At 43.4% G+C, this 20,323-nt stretch overlaps 1 protein-coding gene across 1 annotated transcript in view; it reads right to left on the bottom strand.

Annotated features, from left to right (window-relative positions):
* The window catches only part of garnl3 (GTPase activating Rap/RanGAP domain like 3), a 281,725-nt gene that overhangs the window by 186,291 nt on the left and 75,111 nt on the right, over positions 1-20,323 (bottom strand). The window contains exon 2 of the mRNA XM_067969493.1: positions 4,372-4,446. Coding sequence (XP_067825594.1) covers positions 4,372-4,446 — 75 coding nt within the window. The remainder of the gene's footprint in view (positions 1-4,371; positions 4,447-20,323) is intronic.

Consider the following 20,323-nt stretch of genomic DNA (forward strand, 5'->3'; position numbering starts at 1 on the left):
ATGGATTACAGCGGAAAACTGTTTGGTCTTTTACAATAGGATCTTTGTACAACAATTCTGGTGACTGGATGGACATTTCTTTTACAGGCCTGACATTTAATTACTGAAAATGTTATTTGTTGTGGTAGCCCAAGAACAAAGTGTGCGTATTATCACAAGTGGAGACATTAGAATTAAATAAAAACAAAAGGAAACATTCTATTAACATTTTACAAAGAAAATCCTTCATCACAATATTGGAAACTTATTGTGATGCCCTTTGGTGTAGAGGTAAATGACTAATCGAACAATAATAACAAACAAATATAGACTGCAGAGATCCAGCAATAACACTATTGTTATAACCCTTGAGTAAGACGGTGCTTAATGAACAGCGCAGCAGAACGAACAAGCTGCACCACTGACATGGAATATGCTCATTACTCAAATTTCTAGCAAATTCATAATGCTGGGTGGGTTAAATTATGAGGAAGAGGCTAATTTCCTCAATGCATCAGTGTTAATGCACACACTAATTGTGCATTAAGGTGCAGTCATTTTAAGTATCAGTGTTAATACAGTGAAGGCTAACTTTTGCCCATCCTCCAAAAATTGCTCCTGGCAGTAAACGGATACAATGCAGTGACCCTGCATTACCAGTGCTATTGCTTGTTAAGGAGCATTCGAATGGTGTCTCCCTAAATTCCTATAGCTTGACTTCTGGCAGGGAAGCCAATACTGATGCCTGCTCAGAGCTGGTGTTACTATGGAAGAATGAATGAGCAGGTAAAATGATTTCAAATCAATGAAATCAGCATGTGAAACACGAGGAAACAGTGAGGAGTGGCAAGGAGTGGAATTCTCTCCCACAGAAGGCTGTGGAGGCCAAGACACTGAATATATTTAAGAACGAGCTAGATAGATTTCTGGACACAAAAGGCATCAAGGGGTATGGGGAGAGAGCAGGAATATGGTATTGAGATAGAGGATCAGCCATGATCATACTGAATGGCAGAGCAGGCTCAAAGGGCCGAATGGCCTACTTCTGCTCCTATTTTCTATGTTTCTATGTTTCTAAAACCCTCAGATGTCCTGATGGGAACATGCTTCACATGCGACAAACACACCCAGGTGGGTGTCTAGAGCGCATCACGTCAAGCTTATCAGTTACTTTGCTGTGGAACAGCATAGGGCAAATCCACCGATTCTCTGCTTTCTGCAGGGTGCTGCGCTCGGAGGGAGCACAGGTTAGAGATAGGGTTACAGAGCACATTGACCACGGACAAAACAGTCCACTTATCGGCAACCCATCCGCCACCATAAACATTCAATCCCTCCACCACCAGCTTACCGTAGCTGCAGTGTGTACTATCTACAGGATGCACTGTATCTACTCGCCAAGGCTTCTTCAGCATCACCTCTCAAACCCACGACCGCTACCACCTAGAAGGAAAAGGGCAGCAGGTGCATGGGAACACCATCACCTCCAAGTTCCCCTCCAAGTCACACACCATCCCGATTTGGAAATATCTCACCGTTCCTTCATCGTCACTGGGTCAAAATCCAGGAGCTCTCTGCCTAAATGCACTGTGGGAGTACCTTCACCACACGGACTGCAGCGGTTCAAGAAGAAGGCCCATCATCATCTTCTCAAGGGCAACTAGAGACGGGCAACAAATACTGGCCTTGCTAGCGATGCCCATATCAAGAGAATGAATTTTTTTAAAAAGATTCACTAACCTATCCTACCGAGAGTGCAGCTCCCGCACTCGTACCTGCGCTAGAATGGGCTCAGTCGAAGAATAGCGGCAAAAGGTTCTGCTGATAGGTGAACTTTACATTGTGAATGATTACGTGATCAGGTCAGCTCATTACTAACAGGAGGACCAACATTTACCACACCCACCGACATTCAACCTATCAGAACAATCTCATTGAATGTGACCCTCCCCTACAATACAGGCGTCCAATCTGGGAACCCCGAAGGATGCCTCAGCACAGATGTATTTACAGGCTGTGATGTGTCAAAGAAACTCTTTCTGAACTGAGCACAGGACTTGACTATTACTACTGCCAGCTCAGGATTACCGTACATGCTTTGTCACTGACTTATTCCATGAGGTGGTACATCAGAATTATTCAGTCGGTGATAAGCCTCCTGGCACGGCCAGCAATGAGCACTCCCAAACCTCTTTCAACAGAGGCTTCCCATCTTTATAAGTTAACGATGGAATGGTTGTCATTACAGCCACGGGCTAATGCTGGACTTTCTCTCATCCTACACTTTTACCCGAGTCAGAAACCACTAGAGGTGTGTGCACTACACAGAAGTAGCGACGTTTTGCAGGTTTGAAAGAAAAAAAGAAAGACTTGTATTTATATAGTGCCTTCCATTACCTAAGGATGTCCCAAAGCACTTTACAGCCAAAGACATACTTTTGAAGTGTAGTCACTTTTCTAATGTAGGAAATGTGACAGCCAATTTGTGCACAGCAAGGTCCCACAAACAGCAATGAGATAAATGACTAGATCTTCTGCTTTGTGTGTTGGTTGAGGGATAAATATTGGCCAGGACACCGGGGAGAACTCCCCTGCTCTTCTTTGAATAATGCCGTGGGATCTTCTACATCCACCGTGCTGCACTGAAGTATCAGCCTAGATTTTGTGCTCAAGTCTCTGGAGTGGGGTTTGAATCCACAACCTTCTGACTCAGATGAAATTGCTACCAACTGGTCTACAGCTGACACTTCAGGGAAGGGATTCTTAAGATGTAGGCAGTGATGGTTGAAGGTTCTACCATAGATGGCGACACAGAAAAAGGGTGGGGGATGCAGGGACGGTAATGGACAGCATTTCAAACTCAGGAGAGTGAGGGCGTGAGCTGGGATGTAGAGCTGGAGGAGATTGCAGAGATATGGTGGAGCGAGGGGATGAAATTACATATAAGGTGCAGGATGGTTTGGTTCTTGCCAACATTTTGCTGGAGAAAATTCCAGCTCTACCATTGTTAATTGTATCAATTAGTGTTAATTGTATTCAGGTGCTGTGTGTCAATTGGGGACTCTGTTATATCCTTTTTATACGAGAGCTTATCTAGGGGTGTGGGGTGTGTAAGGGGGAATCTCTGTGAATAAAGGCTTGGAAGCAAATGAAGCTCAGACTCTAGTATTCTATCCTTCACTGCCTGGCTATCCCATTTATAACAACCATGACTTGATGTTGGACAGGTAGCCCTGAGACAGTCACAGGGCGGAGAGATAAACCTGGGCATCATCAGCATATCATGTGGTCGTGCAAACTCTTCCACTTCTAGTCTGGGTCAACTCTGTGCTCAAGAGCTCAGAGTTTTTACGGTATCGTCATTCTTTAGCCAAGTATCGGCCCTTAAATTCCATGCAGTGAATTGCGTCAGATTTGCACCTCTAAGGGCGCTGCGGAATTGAATCGCGGGTTAGCTCATTTACATAAACCACCCAGAGTCCATTACCAGTGTGAATACAGGAAATTCAGGGCCGATGTGGCCAAGGTTTGAATGAGATGAAGGAGACAGTTGGACATTTGAGGCAAAACAATTAAAAAAAAACACAAGGGTGTCACTGGCAGTAAAAAAAGGGTGGTCTGAAATATATAGAAATGGTTTGGCACGTTGAGATTTTTGTATAACAAAAACATTTTATAAAAAGGATGTAGAGGCACTGGTGCAAAAAAGATTTACAAAAATGATACCAGAACTGAGAGGTTATACCTAGCAGGAAAGATTGAACAGGCTGGGGCTCTTTTCTCTAGAAAAAATAAGACGAGAGGTGACCTGATAGAGGTCTTTAAGATTATGAAGGGGGTTGATAGAGTCGACGTAGAGAAGATTTTTCCACTTGTGGGGGAGACAAAAACTAGGGGCCATAAATACAAGATAGTCACTAATAAATCCAACAGGGAATTCCGGAGAAACTTCTTTACTCAGAGAGAGGTTAGAATGTGGTATTCGGAGTAGTTGAGGCAAATAGCATAGATTCATTTAAGGGAAAGCTAGATAAACACATGAGGGAGAAACGAATAGTAGGATATGCTGATAGGGTCAGATGAAGTAGGGTGGGAGTAGGCTCGTGGGAAGCATAATCACCGGCATGGACCAGTTGGGCCGAATGGCCTGTTTCTGTGCTGTACATTCTATGTAAAAACAGAATATGACACAAATTAAAAGGATAAACCAATATCTGTGTTGCATTGGTATTCCTGCCCTAAACAGGTCAATATTTTTACACTTCGTGGCCGTAGTATTTTCAATAATTGATTACAAACATTTCCAGTTACAGTAACACAAGGTATGGTTCCTGCACTACCCTGCGAGCACATCTATTGTCACATCAAATGTGATCAGTTTTTGCCCCTTACCTCATCACTCGATCCATTTTCCACCCGGAACCTCCCTGCTCTCTGTATGGCACCATCAGCATCACTGGAAATAAGCTGGAAATAGGGGGGAAAGAATATTTAGTTTTAATTGTTATTTCAGTTAACTGACAAAATAGGAAATTCATACTTTAAACAGTCACGAAACTGGTCCACACAATATAACATTTCATTTCTAACTCTTCAAATCACTAAGTTATATTAAAAAATATATTATTCATTGTTATGTTCCAGTTTGATTTTATGGCTGACTTTGCCCTCCACAAATCGTACACACTAGATCAGTGGCAACATTAATATTTTCATATTCCCTTCAGGCTAAATGTTCAGGCATTTTAAGTTACATCGCAGGAACTGCACATGTTTTGATCTCAAAGGCTTTATATTCATTTTATTTAAAAAACAGACACTTAGTGAAGTGAAGGCACTCCAAGCTTAATATTTAGAAGGAGCACTCCCACAAAACCCTTATATCGTGGAATACCGTGGGCAGAGCATTAAAGAAACAAATGTAACAAAAAGAAAAAGACGCCTACTCCAAGTTCCCTCTGCCTATTTAAATAAACCACTGCCTCAATTTTTCTTTTATAGGATTAATTCAACTACAGATAAATTTCTGTAACATCAAAACAAAGTAAATCATTGAAGTGCTGTGCGGATCAGAATGGTAGTGAGTATCAGTATGTGTAGATTAAGAATGACTGAATGGTTGATAACACACACCGACAACTCTACAACAAAAACACACACAGCTGGAGCTGAGGGACGTCATAAATGTAAAAAACTGAACCGAGTCAGTTTTCTTATTTGTACTGGAAGAGTTATCCTTGCTGGGTCAATTTTGTGCATGATGATCCTTAGGAATATATGCGCAATATTAATTAAACCACTTTTTCAAACAGAAATCACTTCCCAAATCTGGAATGCGCACACACACATATACACGCATGTGCACACACATACACGCGTGCACACACATTCAAACACACACTTTAAACACAGATCAAGAATAAAAATGTGTGCATACAAATATAAGGGAACAATTAAAGTTGGGAAAATATGTTTTTTCCTTCTGAGTTCTCAATGTCGTTTGCTTTTTACCACAAAATATATTTAATGAACAACAAAGGCTGTACATTAAACACTGTACATACAACACTGTCGCAATCTGTTCAACCTTCAGTCATGCAATTCAAGTATAGCATTGATGTTCTAAAGAAAAGAATAAAGCTAAATACTCAAGACGAGAATGGGACTGGATGGGATGTTCTGTAGTTTGCTTCACACCCATGTATACAATTGTAAAAAAGGCCAATCTCAAGGGCATCAGAGAAGGGCTAAAACAGGCTAAGCTTGGGAAATTGCTCGTCTGACACCTCAGTACTGCAAGTTTCAGGTTGCCATCAATAAACAGAGGTTAGAAACAAACTAAACCAAGGTGTCATCCTTGGTTCAGTGTCGCACTCTCGCCTGTGATTCAGACAGTCCCAGTTTCAAGCCCCACTCTAGACACCAACACATAATCTAAGCAGACACTTCAGTGCAGTACAGAGGGAGTGCAGCACTGTTGGAGATGCTGTCTTTCAGATGAGTCGTTAAACCCAGGTCTCTTCCGCCCCTTCAGGTGGCACTATACAGAGGAGCAGGAAGTTTTCCTCGTGTCCCAGCCAACATTTATCCCTCAACCAATGTCACTAAAAATACATTATCTGGTCATTCATCTCATTGCTGTTTGGGAGGCCTTGCTGTGTGCAAATTGGTTGCTGCGTTTCCCTACATTACAACAACGACTACACTTCAAAAGTACTTCAATGATTGTAAAGCACTTTGGGTCATTGAGGTTGTGAAAGGCGCCATAAAAAATGCAAGTTCTTTCTTTTACTTGAAAAAGAGGGCATATGGGGCCTCTGGACATAATAATAAATAGCAGAATACGAGAAATTAATTAAAAAAAGGATAAGAATGGGATAAGGAAAGCAAGGAAGAACTATGAGGAGAGAATCTCAAAAATATTAAAAACAGTAAAGTATTCTACAAATGTGTCAGTGAAAATAGAAATGTTAAATATAGACCCGTGAGGAGAGGATAGTGAGTTCATAGAGGAGCAGTGGAATGTCATAGGAATACTTAACAAGTACTTTGCATCAGTGTTTAGAGAAGGATATTGGGAAGGAGGTAAATACCGAATTGGTTAAAAGCGATTTGAGGGATAATATAATAAATAAAAGATTATTAGAGAAGTTAGTTAAGCTAAACTAGAGACAAGATCCATTCAAGGATTCTAGGGAAATGTGGGAAGACATAGCGGAGGCTCTAGAAAGTATATATTTCAGGGTTCTACTGAAAATGGATGTGTGCCAGAAGACTGGAGAGTGGCCAATGAAATACGCATCTTCAAAAATGGAGACAGAGCTAACACGGGTAATTACAAGCCAGTTAGCTTAACATCTGTGGTTGGGAAAATTTTGGAATCTTTAATGAAGTGCAGTGGCTGTAGTTAGGTAGAAAGAAATCAGCAGTATCCCACAGCAGGCATGAGATGAATGACCAGTAAATCTGTGTTTTTTTAAGGTGGCTTTGGTTGAGGAAGGAATGTTGGCCAGGGCATCAGAAGAACTCCCTGATATTCTTCAAATAGCATCCAGGGGTCTTTAACCTCCACGTGTATCATTAAAGCAGGCAGACAGAACAACAGCATAAACATCTCAACCCAAAAAGACAGCTCCAGCAATATCAGCCTATATTATACACTCAAGCCCTGATGTAGGCCTCCAAACCACAACCTTCTGGCCCTGGGGTGAGGTTTTTACCAACTGAATCAAGTTGCCATCCAAACAAGAAACTTTCTGACACATTGGGGCCCTTAAATCAAACATCCAAACATAGGCAGTCATCTGGATGGATTGTGAAGAATGAGTGGGGAGGGTGTATCAGATGTTCATCCAGGGACATTGTGCTGTTAGTAAAGAAGGGAAGTTATTTTACTTTCAGGACTATATAGTGAGGAACTGTCATGGCAGCTTTATCATGAAGAATTATTTTTTGTTAAAATGTAATTGGGTTAAATTTCTTTCTGGTAGAAGGTCATGATGTAGATTTAACAGTCATAATAGACAATAAACACACAAGACTTGTAATTATATATAGTAAATTGGCTGTGGCATTGCCCACAGTCATGTGATTTTTTTAATAAAAAGATGGCAATGAAGTTGGAAGCCTTCAGAAATTCATGCCATAGCATCAGAGCCTGCAGCTATGTTGTGACAGACAACTGTTTACATACAGGATTTTTCATTCTAAATATTTACAGAGGCAGTTATGACCAAAAATCATGACAACAGCAAGTTGGACAAGAAGTGCACGCATACACAAGATATATATACACACACACAAAACCTCCTTTATATCATTAATAGTGTCGACGGCAGCATAACAGGCAGAATAAAATTCCATTATTCACTGCACCTCAAACAGGGCCTTGACTACTTATCACCAACCTTCTCCTTCTGTTTTTTATTGCCAAGCATTTTCACCAAGCCACTTTAGCCAATTTTGAAGGGGGGATCCAATATTTCAATTTCCCAATATTCGAAACCACTTATGCCTCCAGTACAATGTCATAGTTGAACCAGGTTTTTATTACTCTCAACAGATTTAATCTTCCAAGCATTGCAGTCAAATTTACTATGCTCCAACAAGTCAACTTTATATTCTGGAATTTCAGCAAGCTGCAAAACTAGTATTTAAAGTGGATTTTTTGCCAAATTAAACCGCTTTCTAAAAAGAAAACAGTTTTTGCTATTTCCTTGTCATACTTGTTCTCAATTTGTTCATTACTAAATTGATATGATCTCCAGCATTCCTCCCACTTCATATATAAAACCTCCACTTTCATTCACTGATATTGGCAATCTGCCTTTCCCCTTTCCTTTTACTCGTTCTGATACTCATTGGAGGACAGCTAATTTTTTGTTTTACAATTTTCAGTAGCTCTAATTACTTCACGATTCCTTCTACCTATCTTTTAAATTAACCCTTCTCAGCCTTTAGGTTATTCTTATCAGTCACTACTCTTACCAGTAAAATTCATCTCAACTTTCACCCATTCAATTCACTCACAGAATATCATACACAGCTGCCATATACCATCTGAATAGGGTTGCCAACTCTGGTTGGATGTTTTGCTCGAGGTTTCATCACATGACCTCTTGCCTCCTACCTCCAACCCCCAAACCCAGTCAAACAGCCATTTTTCCCATCTCCAATAATTTTATGAAAGTGTTCAAAGAAATTGAAAAAAAACACCCAATTTTGTTAATGCCCCTATGATTTTTTTTTCCCGGGTTGCTCACAGCAATTAATTTATAATTCCTGGAGGTTCTAGGACAATTCTGGAGGGTTGGCAACCCTATATCTGAAACTGTTAACACCACAAATAGCATGAGATCAAGATGCTTCTCATGTCAGTCCAAGCAGCATCTACCTTTTACCTATAAAGTTAAAACCAAAGCTGAACAAAACGTATATAGAAGTCTTCTGAAAGCTGGAGAATTTTAAAAAGCTATGTAAAAGAGATTTCATGTTCACGGTTTTGAACTACAGACTGCGTAGGCCGAGGCTTCTTTTTATTCAGCTACTTGTAGCTTCAAGCTAGTTAAGTTATCAGCAGTCAGCACACTCTAAAATTACCCTAATCACCCACCAAATACAATTAAACATTTAAAGAATGCAGAAGCTGAAAAGTCCTGAAAGATTCCCACTATACAAGAGCCTGTTGGCAAAGCATTTTTATGAACCAAGGCACTGGGTGGCCTAGCAGGGGATGTGGATTCTTCCCTACAATTACTAAGGTGCCTCCCCAAAGGAAGAGATGGAAAATTGGACAGTAACTCAACCAATGCTTCTCTTGCACATCCTACGGCAATGAGTGCTGAACATCGTTAACAACAGCCTAGGAAAAAGGCTCTACTGTTTGAGGAATGGCACACAGTCAGCAACCTTTGCCAAACCATGACCAGAAGGGTCATGCTAAACCATAACTAAACTACAACCATAACTAAATATGATTACAAGTGTCGTGCTAAACCATAACTAAACTACAATCGTAACTAGTGCTAAACCATAACTAAACTACAACCGTAACTAAACATGATCACAAGTGTCGTACTAAATCATAATCAAACTATAATTACAACTAAACTGTGACTACAAGGCCTAAACCTTCCACGTACGTGCCAACAGTGTGGAACCTCACCAGCCACCAGCGCAAATTGGAGAATCTCGGGCACAGTACCCTCAACTTTCTGTTCACGATGTGCACAGGTGGTGTGTACAGTTCCTTGCTGGTGCTATGTCCTTGGAAAGTTTAGACCCAGAGTACAGTACTAATCCCACACAGCTCCCATCTGGGGACAGCAGCTTCCGTGCACTCGTTTAGTGCTGGGTGCTGTCATCTATAGGCATGGAGAGCTCCAATGGTGGTGCGGTTACTGAGTATCTTTCTCCCACAGCTTCACAGTATGAGAGATGGTATCCACAGTAGTGAAACTCGTCAGCAAGAGATTTTTTTGACACAATACAATCAGAGAAGGATGGCGGATAGTAGAGAGAGAAAAATAAAATCAGGAGAAGCAGCTGGTTGATTGCAAGGTGACAGTGCAGATGCATGGGACTGGCTCCCCGCATTCACTTTGCTTCAACACAAGTCCTGAATCCAGCGGCAGATTCATCGAGTTACATTGAAACTACAGCACAGAAACAGGCCATTCGGCCCAACTGGTCTATGTCAGCGTTTATGCTCCACACGAGCCTCCTCCCTCCCTACTCTATCTAACCCTATCAGGATATCCTTCTATTCCTTTCTCCCCCATGTGCTTATCTAGCTTCCCCTTAAATGCATCTATGCTATTCACCTCAACTACTCCTTGTGGTAGCGAGTTCCACATTCTAACCAATCTCTGGGTAAAGAAGTTTCTCCTGAATTCCCTATTGGATTTTTTAGTGACTATTTTATATTTATGACCTCTAGTTTTGGACTCCCCCCACAAGTGGAAACATTTTCTCCACATCTACCCTATCAAACCCTTTCATTACCTTACAGACCTCGATCAGGTCACCCCTCGTAACTCTTTTTCAATCTATAATGCCGTCGGCTACCTGAACTTCGGGATGCTAAAAAAGGCCATTAACAGCCCTTACTCTGCATTGTGAAGCAGTGGGTATTAAAATAGCAGAGGGTTAGTGCAACAAAGTTCTTTTTTCACCAGGTGAAAAACTAAGAATAGTGCCAAAGCCGCCAGCTGGCACTGCCAGCACCGTCTTCCTGCCCTTTTAACGTGAAGCTCCGTGGGTTCAAGGAACAGGAAACATGCCCACTAATGCTTCCAACTAAATCAATTATGAAGATAATCTGTTTTAGAAACAAACTGATGCAAACAACTTTCTCAGTGATAACGGTCCATAACTGGTGTTTTCGGATGCCATTCGGAAATTGGGAACTGATAAGATTCGATGCTGACGCTACTGTAACTTGGAAGTGGGCCTATCACTGTAAACCCTGTGCTGCTGGATTAAGTCAGATATTAAAACATCATTGTTCCTCATTAACCCTTTAAGTAATTCATTCTCTAGCATTTAACTACAGTACACATAGGAACTGCACATACTTAAGAATTATACCTTAAATTCTAGTGGCAGAAGGCTCAGTCACCAGAGGACACAGATTTAAGGTAATTGGCAAGAGAACCAGAGGGGAGAAGAGGAAACTTTTTTTTTAAACGCAGCGAATTGTAATGATCCGGAATGCACTGCTTGAAAGGGTGGTGGAAGCAGATTCAATAATAACTTTCAAAAGGGAATTGGATAAATACTTGAAAGGGTAAATTTTCAGGGTATGGGGAAAGGGCAGGGGAGTGGGACTAATTGGATAACTCTTTCAAAGAGCTGGAACAGGCACAATGGGCCAAATGGCCTCCTTCTGTGCTGTCATCATTTTATGATTCTACGATACTTTTGACCAACAAGTCTCTTCAGTAGTTTTAAACAATGACGTCTCACAAGTAATTGACCAGCAGGGTACCTGATGGAGTCGTTGCTCCAGTTGTGCAGAGTGGATATGGTTTGTAACGAGTGTAATGAGGCCTTGGTAGAGGTTTCATTTGTTCCACCCGGCTCAAGGCTAGAAATTCAGCTTCCAAACTACTGTATATCCAATCAGACTTTTCCTCACATCACACTCTACACTGTCTCCCTTTCCACTGTCCAAATTCAGCTTCCCCAGTGCCATGATTTACCTTCCCCGGACAAAATGGCATTTTGACTGAAAATAATAAGAACCCTCAAAGCTTTGCTTGGCCTAATGCAATGTAACCTTGAAACTTAAAAACCTTGCTTCGTTACATGCTGCAAATGTTATAAGAACATAAGAAATAGGAGCAGGAGTAGGCCATATGGCCCCTCGAGCCTGCTCCGCCATTCAATAAGATCATGGATGATCTTCGACCTCAACTCCACTTTCCCACCCGATCCCCATATCCCTTGATTCCCCTAGAGTCCAAATATTCACCAATCTCAGTCTTGAATATACTCAACGACTGAGCATCCACAGCACTCTGAAGTATTCCAAAAGATTCACAACCCTTTGAGTGAAGAAATTTTTCGTCACCTCAGTCCTAAATAGCCGACCCCTTATCCTGAGACTATGTCCCCTAGTTCTAGCCTCTCCAGCATCTACTCTGTCAAGCCCTCTAAGAATTTTATACGTTTCAATGAGATCACCTCTCATTCTTCTAAACTCCAGGCAGTAAAGGCCCATTCTACTCAATCTCTTCTCACAGGTGAACCCTCTCATCCCAGGAATCAATCTAGTGAACCTTGGTGATATTAATATGAAAGCTTCATGAATGAGATATTACAAGTATCAAAATACTGTTTTATTTTCCTCTCAGGGGTTTCTCAGTATAATATGCTTCGACCATATATTTTTTAGTCCAGTGTACCGTACAACATTCAAGAGTGTTCAGGATTATGGAGCCAGGGCAGGTAGATGGAGTGGAGATACAGGTCAGTCATGATCTAATTGAATGGCAGGATAGGCTCAAGGGGCTGAATGGCCTACTCCTGTTCTTGAGTCATTCCAGTGCATATTGTCAGATGTTTATTGTACCCAAAAATATTATACTAAGAAATATTAAAGTATAATAAAGATATGACATATAAGTACTGCTTTAGAATAGCGATACTCTGTCTTGAGTAATAAAGCTATAAGGATGACATATTTATGGTGACATCCATAGTTCCTTATTTTAACCAAACAAGTCAGCAAACGAATCAGGTGAGATGACAAGTGGTTTTTCTACTGGTTGCTACCAAGCAACAGTTCCTTCTATAAATAAAACCAAAGACCACCCATTCACCTCTGGGACCGCACTTTGAATTTAGGCTTGTAAGATACCCTATTCTTATATACATATATACGTAGGGTTAGGATTTAGTTTAACTCATATGATTAAGGTCTTTGCTTTCTTTTCACTTATAAAGAGCTTGTAGACTTGTTCTGTAGCTAGAAATAATAAAATGGTCAAGATGCTCATTCCCAGAATTCTTCAGGGTATGGACGACTTTTAGCAAGAAAAAAAAACTTTGTCAGCAAGGAGACATCTTCTGTTAGCAAGGAATGCCAAATAAGGGGTCAATGTGATATAGGCTGTTATCTGGGAGACCAAACAAAGCAGACAATGATCAACAGATCAGTTAGGAAACTGAAAAACTGTTAGGAAACTGAAAAATATCTTTTAAGGGATGGCTGAGCCCTATAAAGATCTTAAGCTTTCCTTCACAATTTGTAGAGCGACACAAGAACGAACGAATCGACAAAGGTTACATTCTCTATCCAGAGCGAGAGGAGGTAATAGTGTTTATTTCTCTGTATGACTCATGCTTAAGACATTGAGTGTGTCAAGACTCGGTCTAACTCAATAACGATTATTTAGAACCAGAAATTGGTGTCAAGTCCAAGAACCTTACCGACTGAATAGATGGAACGAGTGTCCCTTCCAAGGCTCCTGAACAAAATTAGCTTTGTCGGTCTCAACCTAGCTCCCAATGGACTAAAGTCAAAGTGTGAAGCTGCTTTCGAATTCAGCAAAATCTGCATTAATTTGGTGAACTCACTCATGCTATTGCTCCTACCTTTATTGATTGTGAGTTTTTTTTAAATTTGATCTCTGGACGTGGATGACTTGGCAAGGCTGCATCTATTGCTCATCCCTAAGTGCCCTGAGAAGATGGTGGTAGACCTTCTTTGAGGTCTTGTGGTGACGTTGTTCCCATGATGGTGCAAGGTAGAGAATTCCTAGATAGAGTAGGACAGACGAGGGACCAGTCATCATGAAGCAACAGATGCCACATGAGGGCATGGCTCCATCCATTCATTCTCTCGGCTCCATCACACAATGCTGGCACTGAGGGTTGTTGCAGAAGAAGAGCATTTCAGCTGACAGTGGGCATTAATGTGCAGGGTCAAATTTCAGCAGTTAGAAATCACCTGCCCATTTATGGACTGATACCCTCTCCTGTTCATGTATGCATTGGGTTTGACATGTGGAGCCCTGATGGAATCTTACAGCACAGAAGGAGGCCATTCGGTCCATCATGCCCTTGAAAGAGCCATCCAATTAGTCTCACTCCCCTGCTCTTTCTCCAGCAAACTTTTCCTTTTCAAGTATACAGTATTCCAATTCCCTTTTGAAAATTACTATTGAATCTGCTTCCATCATCCTTTCAGGTGGTGCATTCCAGATCATAACAGCTCACTGCGTAAAAAAAATTTTCCTCATCTCTCCCCCCCACCACCCAGGTTCTTTTGCCAAAGATCTTAAATCTGAGTCTTCTGGTTAGCGACCCTACTGCCAGTAGAAACTGTTTCTCCCTATCTACTCCATCAAAACCCTTCATAATTTTGAACAACTCTGTTAAATCTCCCCTTAACCTTCTCTGCTCTAAGGAGAACAATCCCAGCTTCTCCAATCTCCATATAACTGAAATCCCTAATCCCTGGTACCATTCTATTTTTCAGGAACAAACATACCACTGACTGTGTCTTTGGACCTGAAGATCCCTGTCTGCTCACGAACTGGTTGCTCTCTTCCAATTCATGCAGCACTGTGAGAACAGGCAAAACACACTGCGCTCGATTTTAGCACCCGTGATCGGGTGCGTTCCTGGCAGGGGGGGGGGGCTACGAAAATCGGGGATTCCCGGGGCGGGTCGGGAGCCCGGCTCCAACCCGCCCCATTTCCGGGTTCCCCACTGACGCGCTGACATGCGCGCGCAGCCCCCGCATGTGGGACTCCCACCGGCAATTAAAGCCGGTGGGGTGCCACTTAAGGTATTTATCCAGGTATTTCAGGTCGTTTACAGACCTGATCAACGTGATATTTTAGGAGGGGTGGGATTTTGCAAACAACTGGGACTGTTTCCCGTACTGGGGGAAACACTCCAGGTTCAAATGGACGTGTTGCAGCCATCAGCCTGTGGCAGCTGCAAAGGTCCATTTGACAGGTGTTGGGGGAGACCCTCACTCATTGCAGGAGGCCACTCTGTCACTTTGGACAAAGTTTGGCCTCCACCACCCTCCTCCTAACAATAAAATTCACCAACTTGCACACTTACCCCGGTGTCCAGACACATGTACCGACCTTGCGGACCCCCTCAGATGTACATCTTCCGGATGGGGGCCGCCATAGCTGCCGTCATGACCTCCTCGGAGGGCGAACAGCATCACCAGCCACGCCGTCCATCTCTGACACGTGGAGCTCCACAACACAGTGCTGTGACACATCCACCTGCACAGCAGGAGGGAGGGCAACCGCAGAGAGAGATGCGTCGCAGAGGGCACTACCCTCGCCACAGGGTCCACAGACCGAGGCTCAGCTTCCTGGACCTCTCTGAGCAGCAGTGCACACGGAGGCTCAGAGTCACTCGACATGTAGTCGTGGACATCTGCAGCCTCCTTCATGCCCGAGCTGCTCCCGGCTGGCCCGAGCACCATCTTCTTACCTGTCGCTCTCAAAGTCACCACTGCCCTCAACAACTTCTCCTCCGCATCCTTCCAGGGTGCCACCGGGGACATTGCTGACGTCTCTCAGTCATCTGCACAAAAGAGCCCTGCAAATACATTTACACCCACTCTGCAGTGACACAATTGGTGGCATCAGTTGTGGGTCTTCATTGTGATCCTCAGGAAAGGGCATTATTGCACAAACCAGACAAGATTCGCAAAGATGTGGCAGTAGTGGTGCCAATATAATATGTAATGTGAGTTGATCAGAAATTAAATAGAAGTAAAAACCATGACAAACCCTCAAACACCCTTGTGCATCCCCTTCATGCTCGCGACATGTTTGCCTTACGCTTCCGACTGCACATATGTGATGCATGCCCTGTGGCTACAGCACAGGTAGTGGCAGGTTGAGTGAGGCTGATTGTGAAAGAGATGCATGAGAGGGTGAGTATGAGATCAAGCCATGAGATTGTATGAGGATTGGGTTGAGTGGTAGTGGCGGGATGAGTACTGGCGAGGTGAGTAAGTGCAGGTAAGATGAGGATGAGCTTTGAGTGGGTGTGAGGAGTGATGTGACAGAGTAGTGTTGGCAGTGCAGAAGGAGATGTGGGGTGGGGGCGGTGATGTGGCAGACGGAGTGTAGGGGAATGAGTAAGTGTACTCACTTTGGCTGACCTACTTAGGTCATTGCAGCGCCTCCTGCACTGTATGCAGGTGCGGGATATGTTGGTGGTGCTGGTGACCTCCTCTGCCACCTCGAGCCAGGCCTTCTTGCTGGCAGAGGCAGGCCGCTTCCTCCCGCCCGCTGGGGGGAAGATCTCTGTCCTCCCCCTCCTCCTCACACCATCCAATAAGAGCTGGAGTGAGGCATCATTAACCTGGGAGCAGCCTTCCCCCTGGGCTGCTCCATGCTGTAATTTTTCCTATTTCTTGCAGCATCAGTCAGTGGAGGACTGCCCCTTTAAATAGAGCTCCTCCAGCTGACAGACCTTACTGCGCATGCGCAGTACGCCCGCCGCGCAGCTCAGCAGCAGGGAACCCGGAACAAGAGGTAAGTGGATCCAATCAGCCTGCGATTGCGTTCGGGCAGACTGATTTCACCGGGCGCGTTACCCACGCGCCCAATCTACCCTCCGCCATGAACCCGTCGCCATGGTAATATCGGGCCCATTAACTCTTGAGCACATATACTTCCAAATCAATTGAGACTTCAAAGATTTTGCTAAGAATTACACCAAACAACCAATAACACTTTGCTCATGTTCCATGCGCGTGTAGTAACAAACGCTAATTACATTCTTCCGCAGAGTATTTTGAATCGCAGCGCAAGGAAAGAATGAAACATTTTAATTGCAGTCATAAATGCTAAACACTGCTGTTCATTTTTAATGAAAACATCCATCTAAACTGCACTCCAGGTACTGTAGAACAAGCGTCCTGGTTGGGAAGTTTCTGTATTACAAGGCCGATGCTACCTCAGGTTCTTCGATAAATTATCTCCTCCAATCTATTCGGAACATGGGAATTGCTCGATGAAAAAGGACCATGGTCCATCTGGTTCGCCTTCTACCAGTCGCATGATACAATGATGATAGAGTTGCTGACCAATTGTAGCAAGCAATTAATTAGTCTACAACAGACCCAGACATGAGGTGAGGAAAACCTCCAGTGGTTGAGAGCTTTGGGAACCATCGGTCCAAAGTCACCTGTTCCTCCCGAGCATGCTACACTTACCACCTGTCATGTCTCAAATTGCTCATATATTGTATCTCAAAATGTTATTTTCCATATTACCACAGGTTGCTATGTGAAGATAATCAGATTTAAACACTTTTAACACATTTATAATTTGTTCTTTAACTGGTTAACTCAATTCCCAAGAACAACCCATAATTTCCGTAACAATGACATACACCAGAAATGCAACAAGTCAGATCATTTCAGATTGCACTGAATTTCAACCACTGATCCAACACACTGCCGTTTTTTGGATATGAGGTGTTGTTTAAAAAGTGAAGTACTGTGTGGGCAAAGTGTTTCTAGAGCCTGTGCCACTGGCAGGGCCTCAAATGCAGCGGGTGGCTTAGCAGAAAATCACCGTGCACTGCCAATGATTTGCCATTTGTTAATTTAACTGGATGGATAACTGGACATGCGCCCACATGCTTCCCCCCAACCTGACCTCTTGGCAACCAGTAGTATCCACCAAGAGCAAGATCCAAACACAAAGCCTTATAGGATATTTCACATTACATTAGTGCCACTGGCTCCTGCCACACGAGGCCCACTCGTCAATTGAAGATGAGTGGACCTGGTATTGTAAGTGCAGAGACAGCAGAGCCCCACTTTGCAAAGTCTCCCCATGGCCTGTCCTCACACCACCAACCCCCACCCCCCCACTGCCCTCACTCCTCCAGCCGTCTGAGCCCCAGAGACTGGACACTGGAGGCAACGAATGGGACTCAATGGATCCAAGGTCTGGTTCATGATGCGAATCCCTGGATGTTAGGGATGTCGTGACATCAGTACCTTGTGTTTGTGCAGTGGTCAAACAGTTACCGCCTCTCGCCTGTACATGGATTCACTGTGTTTCTGATACAGGATGCAGTCGAGGTGGGGAACTGCTCCACTGGTGGGACAGCAGTGCGCCTGGGTCACTCTGCCATGACCCCAACAATAACGTAACATTTTGTGTGTCCCTCAGCAGCCACTGCATTTATATAAAACCAACAGAAATGAGTTTCTGCAAGTCCCTTATCAGCAGCTCCCAGTGCTACATTTGAATAAGAAGCTGTGGGAAGAGGGCACGATGTCATTTCTAAAGTCTTTTACACACACACACAGACACACACACACACACGATTAGGCTCAGAATGTTTTTCTAATTAAAATTAAGCTGTTGATTTTTTGACTTAGGGAATGGGGGTGGGAACGGCCTTTATCAGAGGGCTGATAAAGTCACACCAGCTGCTTGCTGGCTGTACACCGCTGATTTTACAGTGGCAGATTGGCACGCGTTTGAATTGGCACCACAAGTTTTGCTCTAGTTTTTGTTTTCTTCCAGAAACAACTTAGTCCTTGCGCTCCTCCACAATTTCCACATGCTATTTTTCATTGCCAGAGTTCTCTTCGGCCCAACACTGGCAGGATGGAGGCCTCCGTACGTTCTGCTCTCACCGGAAATTCCTCAGCGCACGAAACTGATTCCGTCACTCAGTCTGAACCCATGTCCTGCGTGGCCCTGAGCTGAGCTTCAACTCCACATCTTCAGTCCATCATCAATGCTCCTTACTTCCTTCTGCAGAATGTTGTCTGCCTACGCTCTTACCTCACATGCAATGCTACTGAAACCCTCTGCCAGGTCTTTGTCACATCAAAGCTTGACTCCTCCAATGTTCACCAACTCCACCCTGCAAGGTATCCAGAATCCTTACCTAATAAGATGGCTGCACGCCCACCGGCCTGTCCTTGCCGACCTCCACTTTCTTCCTGTCTCCCCCACAATCCCTGCATTGCCTCGCTCCACCCTACATTTGCAATCTTCTCCAGCCCTACGTCCAGCATGGACACTCCACTCCAGCCTGGTGTCCGACCTCCTTCCTGAGCTCCATCTATCTGAGTCTTCAACCACCAGGTTCCTGCACTCGGGAACTTTCTTCCTGTAAAGCAACTCATTGTATGAAAGCTGCTATATAAATCTAAGTGGTTGACAAAGGACGTCCGTTCTTTCTTCCAAAGTACAGCCACAAGAAGAAAAAGTCGCATCACTTGATTGCTCAGTAGCACTGCTAAAGATTGTAATGCACAATCTCTGTGAGCTAGGGGAGAAAAACTACCACTAGAACAGAAGATGAGATTGGAGGAAGCTTAAAATCAAAAATCAATAAAAACATAAAGAAGACAACAGATAATATCTTCCCAATTCATTGAAAGAGGAGTAGGGAACAAATCATTAAACGGGAACATAAAAGATTCATTAACTCACAATAATATTTACAATATTAACGTACAAAAATTTAATTCCCATTCATATGACATTCCTTAATGTATTACTCTAACAAAGAAATCAAACTGGTTATTTTAACAGCTCCACTAAAGCAGCAGAAGAATGTCATATAAGCACATTAATTTTCATACACGAATATCAGAGTCATTTCTAGGCTCCTTATGTTTCCTCCTGTTAACCTATCCAACATTAACAATGTCATGTTGTTGGATAGGGATTAGGACAGGGAGCCTCTCATTATGTTGGATAGTGATCAGGAAAACAACAACAACTTGCATTTATATAGCGCCTTTAACGTAGCAAAACATCCCAAGCCGCTTCACAGGAGCGATTATCAAACTAAATTTGACACCAAGCCACATAAAGAGATATCAGGACAGGTTGGTCACAGGCATGGCTTTAAGGAGCGTCTTAAAAGGAGGAGAGAGAGGTAGAGAGGCGGAGAGGTTTGGGGAGGAAATTCCAGAGCTTAGGGCCTAGGCAGCTGAACGCGCAGCCGCCAATGGTGGAGCGATTAAAATTGGGGCTACACAAGAGGTCAGAATTGGAGGAACGCAGAGATCTCGGAGGGTTGTAGGGCTGGTGGAGGTTACAGAGACAGGGAGGACATGGAACCTCCCATTGTGTTAAATAGGGATCAGACAGGGAGCCTCCCATTGGCCCTGTAAATTGGCTGGCAGTGATCCCAGCACTTACATCAGGATCATGGCCATTGGGAATCTCTGCCACTGACCATGAATTAGCCTGCAAATGGTGGACACACATGCGACTGGAGGAAGCACTAAGGTGCACAGCATGTAAAACAAGCCGAAACGTCACACATGGGAGCCTCGGCCAGTTTGCCCCACAGAAATGACAACATTACC

Source organism: Heptranchias perlo, chromosome 31 (genome assembly GCF_035084215.1).
Source record: "Heptranchias perlo isolate sHepPer1 chromosome 31, sHepPer1.hap1, whole genome shotgun sequence".
NCBI classification, from domain to species: domain Eukaryota; kingdom Metazoa; phylum Chordata; class Chondrichthyes; order Hexanchiformes; family Hexanchidae; genus Heptranchias; species Heptranchias perlo.